Raw genomic sequence first — 9,475 nt, 5'->3', positions numbered from 1 at the left:
TCAGGATCTAAATCGTCTCATCTCTGTCTCTGAGGACAAAAACAGTGATTGCAGTCATTAGGATCACTGCTCCAATGCGAAGAGTCCACATGATGTAGCTCACAGGAAACTGATCTGTGTACTCTATGAAAAACAGTACAAAAAAATGTCATGCTTTTGTAACTTTATTATTAAAATCTGGTCAAATTAATGTTTGAACATTTGGAAACTACAGTAAATTACTTCTACAAATAAAACCAAAGCTTTATTTATTGAAGTGCATAATTCAGATTATTTTGAAATTCATTTAAGCTTCTTATCATACCTATAGGTGTGTAGTGAGCTTCTATCTTCACACTGTTGTTCTTGATATACTGGCAGGTGTATGTTTTGTTGTGGGCCCTCTGAGGTTTCACAGTCAAAAGAGAAACACACATCGGTCCAATGTCCCTCGCACCACTGCCGAGCAGCACAGTTCCTGTTTCGTTCAACCAGACGATGCTGTTCTCGCCACACAATTGGGAGTCAGAGTATTTGAAGAGAGTGCACGTTAATGTGATGTATCCATCCCAGTTTTGCGTCTGAGATGCTGCAACTGAGAGAAAACAGGTGATAAAAGAAATCTAAAACTCTGTAACAGGTCCTCAGAACTTTTCCCACATTTCAAACAAATTTCACTGGATTCACTGGTGAGATTTCCCTTTTAATCTGTTGTTTCAGAGGTCGGCATGAATCTGAAACCTTTTAAATTCCCAAACTAAAACTGTTATATGATGTTTGGTCAAATCTTCGCCTCTTTCACAAACACTTGTGTTTGTTTTGATGTGTGTGAATAAACACCAGTACTTGAAGTTTGGATTCCTCTATGCTTATGGATCTATGACAGAAGTAGCTCAAACTGACATAGCCTACCTTGTGCACAGAGAAAGCAAAAGCCAGATGTGTTTTGTATTCATACCATCAGTGTGCAGTTGGCGCATTGTGTGCTTAGTAGATGATGGCTTGTGTGTACTGTTTGATACGGAAACACCATTTTTACGAAGGTGTGAAGAGTTAATCTAGGTGTGTTTGCTTTTGCAAGAGAACTACAATGTTTTGATTATTGGGTGACAGGTTTTCTTATTTGTGTGAAGAGTTTTGCAAAATTAGCCAATAGTTACAAAAAATGTGCTTAAGCAATAGGGCTGAACGATATATCGCATTTGCGATAATATCGCGACATGATCAAGTGCAATTTTCTAACCGCAAAGGCTGCGATTATACTCTGGACATGTCCAAATTCATGGGCTGCATCCTCCTGAGGCCGCATTTGTAGACCGATTACGTCACAGCGACGCGCCGAAGGCTGTCCAAATTACTACCATATCCCAGAATTCATAGCGCGGCCCAGCCAAACTCCAGTTTCCAGCAATGGCGGCCGCTACTAAGTTTTAAAATTACTCATACTAATCTTTCAGGGTCACAAAATAAACTTTTAACATATTTTCAGGCGAGAAAGTAGTTGTGTAAACATCAAATATCTGCTCGGTTTATCAAGATATCCCATATTTGCAAAAGTGCTTCGACGTTTTCAGAGGTGTCTGCTACCCACCAGCTCGACAGCTAGCCGGGAGCTTGAGGGTTACTGATGCGGCCGAGAACGGCACAACTCCCGGCACATCATTTTCAGATCACTGCGGAGTTTCGCTGCTCGGGTTAAACGTAATATATAAGTCACTTAGACAACCTAAAAATGTTATTGTTGGGCTTTTTTCAGTGTTTTGTTTGTTCGTGAGTAAATCGGTTTGGCTGAGATTAAAGTTATTAGATTAGATAAAATAAAACTTTATTAATCCCCCGGGTGGGTTCCTCCTTGGTTTTCACACAGCTGACTAAACGTCAAACAGAAAACTTATTACAGTTTTTACCGAATGCCTAAACACTAACTGTGAATCCTGTAGCACAATTTCTAAAACTAGTCAGACTTATAGCAAAACCACTCACTGAGTGTGCAAAACTAAAAGCACAAAAACTGCTTTGCACTCAGTTTGCAATTTTGTAACACACACTTTGCAAGACTGTAGGCACAATTCACTGCACAACACTCAATTTCCAAATTTCCAACACACTCCTAGCAAAAGTATACACATGTATGGCTATCATTAACACTAATTTGCCAACTGTCTGGCACACTTTCACATGTGAAAACTTTCTTAGATAATTCGTTCACTTTGCAATCAGGCTAAGCACTATACAGTTTTTTTCAATCGCTAACAAGCGCCTACCCATACTTCAGATACTTTTTCTAAACTCTTAACACAGACTCACACCTACAAAAACACAATTGGCCAAATGGATAATTTCCTTCTCAAAAATACATTTTGTTAAATATATACTAACTCTTCATTTCAAAATAGAACACATTTTTCTCTGCACACACTAACTGTACAAAAACACTATAAATCTGACTCAAAATGAAATTAGTCTGTCAAAGAATAACACTTGTTTTCACTCCACAAGGTACATGCAGTCAATCAAAGTACACCAGGTTTCAAAATACTGGCTATTATTGACATTACAAAAACTGCATAGACTTTTATGTTTCAGTTTTACAGGTATTTGCATGCGAAACATGCAATCCACCATTTTGACACCAGAAATGTCTTGGTTGGTAACTGTATGTCCACATGTACAGTAATGTTCACATTCAAAAGCATTCCAGTAAAAAGCAAACAAGTTTTTGTTTCTCTACTGTTTACTACAGGAGGTACAGTAGAAACACGGTATGATAGGACAGAGAAAGTTTTACAGTATTGCTTACAGTGAACAAAATATCCATGAAACACACAAGAGCATTCTGAACAAAAAAACAACAGCAAAAAGCCAAGATAAAAAAAAGGGGGGGGGGCTAAAAAAAGGCAAAAAATTTGCATCTAATCTCTGCGATCTTCAGGGTTAGGCCACATGTTTTCATCAACATCACATCTGATGTTATCCAAGTCGATACACCTGGGATAAAACCGCCTGGTATGTCGGATCCACCCTTGGCAATCGTCAACTGTGATGTCCCTGGAGCCAGCATCCATGGCTTCAAGGAGGGACATCTGGTCATGTGGCTGATGGTCATAAACCTTCCACCTCCATGCAGAAAAGAACTCCTCTATGGGGTTGAGGAAAGGTGAATAGGGTGGAAGGAAGAAGGAAGAGACTTACCAGTCTTGGGTGGACTTCAAACCATGTTGTTATTGCTTGCAAGTGATGGAAAGCCACATTGTCCCAGGTAATTACAAAGGTCCTCATGTTTTCACCCTCCTGACCCTGCTCTGGAACCAGGCGCTGGTGGAGATCATTGAGAAAGGCAAGCAAGCGCTCTGTATTATAGGGTCCAACCTGACATCTGTGAAGGAGTAATCCTGCATTTGCAATTGCTGCACACATGGTAATGTTTGCCCCTCTCTGTCCTGGCACATCAACTGTGGCCCTTTTTCCAATTACATTTCGTCCACGTCGACGCCTTTTGGCCAGATTGAATCCTGCCTCATCGATGTATATGAATTCATGAGGGGCCTGGTTGGCCTCCAATTCCATAACTCTCTGAAACAAAGTTTATGTAAGTCATGTTATTACTGTATACCATACTGTACTGTAACCTAGTATTGTGTAGGTTACCTACTTGCAAAGTGCAAAGCTTATAGAACTGGACATTGGATTGAATATACACTATACCTGGACATATTGTCGTCGTAGCTCCTTGACCCTCTCACTGTTCCTCTCAAAGGGAACAGTGTAGAGCTGCTTCATCCGCACTCTGTGTTTGGACAATGTCCGCGTAATGGTTGTGAGGCTGATTCTATCGATATTGTCAAATATCTCATGGTCTGCCACAATTCTAGTTTGAATTTCACGCAGTTTTATTGCATTATTTGCAGTAACCATTTCTACAATGGCAAGCTCCTGATCATTACTGAGGAGCTTTCCTCTTCCCCCAGAGGGTGGAAGACGTTGCATTCTTTAGAAAGACAAAAAATTCAACATATGCATTACTGTATGACCATATTGACATGTCAAGTGAGAATAGAAACAATCCATGTAAAATGCAATACTTACCTGTTGGTTTGTTGAAAGATGCGTATAATGGAGGCAACCGTTGACCGCCTCAAATTGGGCTGCACTCTTTCACCAGCCTCTCTTAGTGAAAGACCATGGTTGATTACATGGTCAATGATAGTGGCACGAATTTCATCACTGACTACTGTTCTTGCAGCCCTTGGAATGCCACCACCACGCATTCTTACACCTCTACCTTGCCCTCTCCTTGGGACTGCTCTTCTCCCTGGGCCCCTTGCTCTTACTCTTCCTCGACCAGACATTACAGTGTTTGTCTTTTTTTTGTTTCCAAAAACATCACTCCTCAAGGTCTTGCCTTATAAACCCCACTGAGTCTAAGCCAGAATGGAAGAAGCTGTGGTTGGCCCAATTTACCCAACATAAATAAGCTGTCTCTCAATTATTCAGTTGTTTGTTTATTATCAGCTGAGATATATTTTTCATATTGATATTGTTTTTGTACTGATATCATTGCAGAAGCAGAGGCTTTTATACTGTATCTAAGGTTTGGAATATTGTTTTTGCTATTGTGGGATGTTGTGTGTTAACATTCGTAGATACTACAAAAACAGTCCATAATTTTGTTGGGAGGTATAACTTGTCTGTTAAGAAAATGTAAGCATTGTGGAAATGTGTTCACTGACTGCATATTGGGTGAACACGACATGAAATGTGTGAATGGTATGGCCACAACAGACCGATGCTGTGCTAATTGTGTTTAGAGTTTTGCAAATGTGACAACTGTTTGGACAAACGCTTGTTAGCGACTGAAAAAAACTGTAATACAGGTAAGCTGTGTGTGCGGAGTACAATGGTGGGAGCAGAAAGAGTGAGAAGTAGAGGAGGCCGAGGAAGAGGACGTGGAGGTGAAGAAGTAGGATGAAGAGGACGACAAGGACAAGGAGGAGCAAGAGGAAGACGAGGAGGGGGCAGAGGAAGCATGTTCACTGCACTGAAGTTTGGATCCCTCCATGCTTATGGATCTATGACAGAAGTATGAGCTCAAACTGACATAGCCTACCTTGTGCACAGGGAAGGCAAACGCCAGATGTGTTTTGTATTCATACCATCGGTGTGCAGTTGGCGCATTGTGTGCTTAGTAGATGATGGCTTGTGTGTACTGTTTGATACAGAAACACCATTTTTACGAAGGTGTGAAGAGTTAATCTAGCTGTGTTTGCTTTTGCAAGAGAACTACAATGTTTTGATGATTGGGTGACAGGTTTTCTTATTTGTGTGAAGAGTTTTGCAAAATTAGCCAATAGTTACAAAAAATGTGCTTAAGCAATCAGAAAAAACTGTAAACAGAAGTATGAGACAGTCGAGAATTTACACCAGTGTCTGGTTATATTTTAGATAGCAAGAAGCAGACGGCCGAGTTTATTAAACTCCACCGAGACAGCGGTGACGCTAATCAGAACTAGACCGTCCAATTTCACGCCTTTAAATTTTAAAGGCGTGTTTGTGTGTGTGTTTATACAATTGCTATTATGTTTGCACTTTATGTGTAATGTTACTGACTGCAGAGATCAGTAAGATGTGTGTATTTTTTATTTATTAGTTTTATTTATTTAATATTATTTTTTAATTTAATGACTGTCTAGTAGTTCACAGATGTCGAAAAACTGAGTGTGGTAAAGCCACTGATTTTTTTTATGTATATTTCTGCAATCTGCACATTGTACTGACTTTCATTTTAATGTTTACACCAGGGTTCCTTGTCAGCACTTTATGCTCAGATGTTTGTAAGCTAAAAATAAACTATTGTGTATGTTCAAATATACTGTTGTGATTGAAGAAGTTAAATAAAAATGTCAGTCATCAATTCATGCATCACCTCATGTCATCATAACAGAGGTCTGTCTTCCAGGAAAGAACAGTTTAAAATTAATGTAATATAGTATTGGCCATACTATATGATGTATTGCTTGTCTTTGTTTAATAATACAGAAGACAAAGACCTTAAAAAATTATCGCATATCGCATCGCAATCGCAATATTGGGGCAAAAAATCGCAATTAGATTATTTTCCATAATCGTTCAGCCCTATTAAGCAATCAGAAAAAACTGTAATAACTATAGCGCCATATCTAAATTAGCTTAGTTTAGTAGTGAACAACTACAATATTTTTTTACAATCCTTTTTTTTTCTTTTCCAACATTAGTCAAGATTCAGAAAACAACACAACACAATAACTGCTGCTATTAAAGTGGTGAATGATATTATGCTGTCCTCGCCCTGAGTCTCTTAGTTTCACCAGCTAGACAGCGAGATAATGATGCTCCAATAACCAGACTTATTTTCCTTTTTGCGCTGACTTATTGAAGAATGGCCTCTGACCATTGCCTTCTCTATGACCATCGTAAAACTGAAAGTACAAAATACTGTATTAGCTAACTAACATTGTAAACTAGCTTGTTACACTCTTACTGCAAGCTAACAAGATAAAACTTTCAAATGTACAAATTATCGTACCATTTTTACACAAAACAAAAGATAATAATTATTTTATCGACTGTATAGGAATTTCTTTCACTTATCTATTAATCACATTATTGTAATGCCTTGGTGCCACTGGATTTTAACATGTCTGACACTCATACTTAAGACAAATGGTAGGGGGTGTAGTAAGGATGTTGGGGGAAACAGGAACTCCAGAGGACCAGTCTTTTGTCTCTTCGAGGACTCTGGGAAGTAGCAAGGGAGTGTGAACCTTAAGGTGTGAAACAGCTGTGTACTGCCTTTTGTTCCTGGAGAAGGTATTTAACTAAGAGCCATGCTAGGCTCAGTGAGACTCTGCTGACCCTGCCCCGTGGTCATGTAGGCTCTCCATCAAGCTTGGTTGTATGTTCTTTGTGTGTTTGGATTAAAAAATGTTAGCTGCCGCTCACCGCTCATCTGCAGGCTTTATTTAAATAGAAAACTTCCACAACACGACACTCATACATACAAACATATCTTGTCCAAGGAAACAACATTTTAAGGTCCGTATCAGCTTAGAACATTACGGTATCACTTTCCGCCATCTTTTATTTCTTCTTCACGTTCTCATTTTTTCCCTTCCCAAAGTAACCAAACCCATATTACAAAGCAGCCACTAGAGGGAGCTCTAGGGCAGTTTACAACTATAATATCCAATTTAAGTTATAAAAGGCAGAACACTCCTCGCCTGGTACAATATAATTGTGCCATTACAACAAACTTTTCTAATAAACATTTTGAACAGTTTAGGGCTATTTCAAACACTTATATATATCACTTGATAAAAGCAAAACCATATCAGCGATGGGTCTCAAAAACACTTATTCATTTCCATCCTTCACAGTCTTTACTTCTGCTTTTCGAACCTTATTGTCCTTGCTCTCAAATGTTCTTACAACTTTTCCCATGGACCAGTCATTTCTGTGTGCGAGAGCATCTTTCAATAACACAACATCACCAACTTTTATGTTTGTTTTATCATCAGTCCATTTTCTCCTTTGCTGTAGTGTTGAAAGATATTCACTTTTCCACTGTTTCCAAAAGCAGTCTGCCAAACACTGTACTTGCTTCCATTGCTTTGAGTAGAGGTCTGGCGGTCCAAAGCTTCCTGTTGGTGCAGATAATGCATTGACCTTTTGTGTAGGAGCATTGCTGGAGTGAGAAGGTTTGGTTTGTCTGGATCTGTTGAGACTGGTACAAGTGGTCTTGCATTCATTATTGCCATTACTTCTGCCATGAATGTACTTAACATTTCATGCGATAGTTGGACATGTACGGCTTTCAACAGAATACCATCTAGGATGCGCCTTGCAACTCCAATAAGTCTCTCCCATGATCCACCCATGTGTGACGAGTGTGGGGGATTAAACAGCCATGTGCATCCTTTCTCTTGCAGGTATGAGTTTAGTTCTGTGTCCTTGTGATCAATTTGCAACTCATTGCATGCTCCAACAAAATTTGTACCTCTATAAGATGTGAGTATTTGAGCAGGTCCACGGATGCAGAAAAATCTCCTTAGCGCATTGATGAAGCTGGATGTTGACATTGTTTCAATGAGCTCAATGTGCACAGCTCTCGTGGACATGCAGGTGAAAAGCACAGCCCAGCGTTTACTGTCTGCACTCCCTCCTCTGGTGCGACATGTGGTGACCGTCCAGGGTCCAAAGACATCCAGTCCTACACTAGTGAACGGTGGCATTGGTGTCAGCCTGTCCACGGGTAAATCTGCCATCTTTTGGGTCTGAAGTCGTCATCAAAGCTTTCGACACACTTGTAAATAACAGAAGAGACGAGCTGTTTACTGCCAATAATCCAAAATCCAGCACCTCTGAGCGCTCCTTCTGTTAGGTGACGCCCCTGATGTGCTACCTTCTCATGATAGTATCTAATAAGAAGGATGGCTATATGATGAGCATTTGGGATAATGAGTGGATGTTTCTCATCTTTTGTCAGGTGCCAATCGACCCCCTAGTCTGAGGAGCCCATCTTCATCAATAACTGGATTTAACCTTTGAAGACAGCTTTGTTTTGGAAGTGGCTGATTTTCTTTTATGCATCTGTACTCTTCTTTGAACGTTTCACTTTGTACTGTGTGAATGATGAACTTTGCTGCTTTAGACACTTCATCTGCGGTGTTAGTTTCACTGAAACACTTCCAGCCTTTACCTTCTGTGTTTGTTTTCTTGAATGATGCTGCCACACGCTTTAGTGATGCAATAGTGCGACACAATCTCATCCAGAGAGAGAGAATCTTTCAAAACGGCATGGCTCTAGCTGTGTTACTGAGGCTTTGGTAACAAAACTTGTTATATCAGGTCTGATCTCTGCATCTGTGTCAGGATCGATCAGTGTGAAACCATCACAGTGAGACTTCTCTATGTCGTGTTGTGTCAAAAAGGAAGGACCACTAAACCAGTTCGTAGAAGCCAATGCAGAAGCTGCAATCGGTCTAGTGGCTGTGTCTGCTGGATTGTCACTAGTGGCTATGTAAAACCACTGTGCTGGATGTGTAGTCTTCCTGGTTCTAATCACTCGGTTAGCCAAGTGTAGAACCTCTTTGTGTTGTTGTGTATGTAACCAAGAACGATTTTACTGTCTGTGAAAAATCTGACAGTGTCTACTTCAATGTCAATCTCATCTCTAATGAGTTCGTACATCTCTACAGCTAACACTGCTGCACATAACTCCAATCTAGGAACAGTGTGGGCGGGTCTTGGGGCTACTTTGGACTTGCCCATGATGAAACCTGAGTGCCACTGACCTTCACCATCAAGAGCTCTCAGATATGCCACTGCTCCTATAGCCATATTGGAGGCATCTGAAAATATGCACAGTTCTTTTTTCACAGCAATGGCCTGGGAGAATGGGAGGTAGCACCTCGGTATCTGTAGCCACTCAAGATCCTTCAATGAGCTTCTCCATTTGCTC

General features: G+C 40.2%; 1 protein-coding gene across 2 annotated transcripts; it reads right to left on the bottom strand.

The window, feature by feature from the left end:
• Positions 1-432: 432 nt before the first annotated feature.
• LOC146558360 (uncharacterized) lies at positions 433-7,334 on the bottom strand. Of its 2 annotated transcripts, XM_085248150.1 has the most exons (4): positions 4,066-7,334; positions 3,685-3,967; positions 3,172-3,552; positions 457-574 (listed from the first exon to the last, which is right to left on the bottom strand). In XM_085248150.1, exons 1-4 carry the CDS (start codon positions 4,326-4,328, stop codon positions 530-532), a joined length of 972 nt encoding a protein of 323 aa, XP_085104276.1. In that variant the 5' UTR covers positions 4,329-7,334; the 3' UTR covers positions 457-529. The 2 variants fall into 2 exon arrangements, with proteins under 2 accessions (XP_085104274.1, XP_085104276.1); XM_085248148.1 differs by having other exon boundaries at positions 433-3,552.
• Between the last annotated feature and the right edge of the window lie 2,141 nt (positions 7,335-9,475).

This window comes from Mchenga conophoros, linkage group LG15, assembly GCF_057382185.1.
Source record: "Mchenga conophoros isolate Kocher_MC1m ecotype Shallow Benthic linkage group LG15, M_conophoros_male_GT1.1, whole genome shotgun sequence".
NCBI classification, from domain to species: domain Eukaryota; kingdom Metazoa; phylum Chordata; class Actinopteri; order Cichliformes; family Cichlidae; genus Mchenga; species Mchenga conophoros.
Note: the sequence above shows the minus strand (reverse complement) of the source record. Positions and strands in the feature narration are given on the sequence as shown.

Coding starts and splice junctions, on each gene's coding strand:
- LOC146558360 (XM_085248148.1), bottom strand. CDS start 4,328: ATGTCTGGTCGAGGAAGAGTAAGAGCAAGGGGCCCAGGGAGAAGAGCA. Junction 3,968..4,065: donor ATCTTTCAACAAACCAACAG/GTAAGTATTGCA, acceptor GTCTTTCTAAAG/AATGCAACGTCTTCCACCCT. Junction 3,553..3,684: donor TACGACGACAATATGTCCAG/GTATAGTGTATA, acceptor ACTTTGTTTCAG/AGAGTTATGGAATTGGAGGC.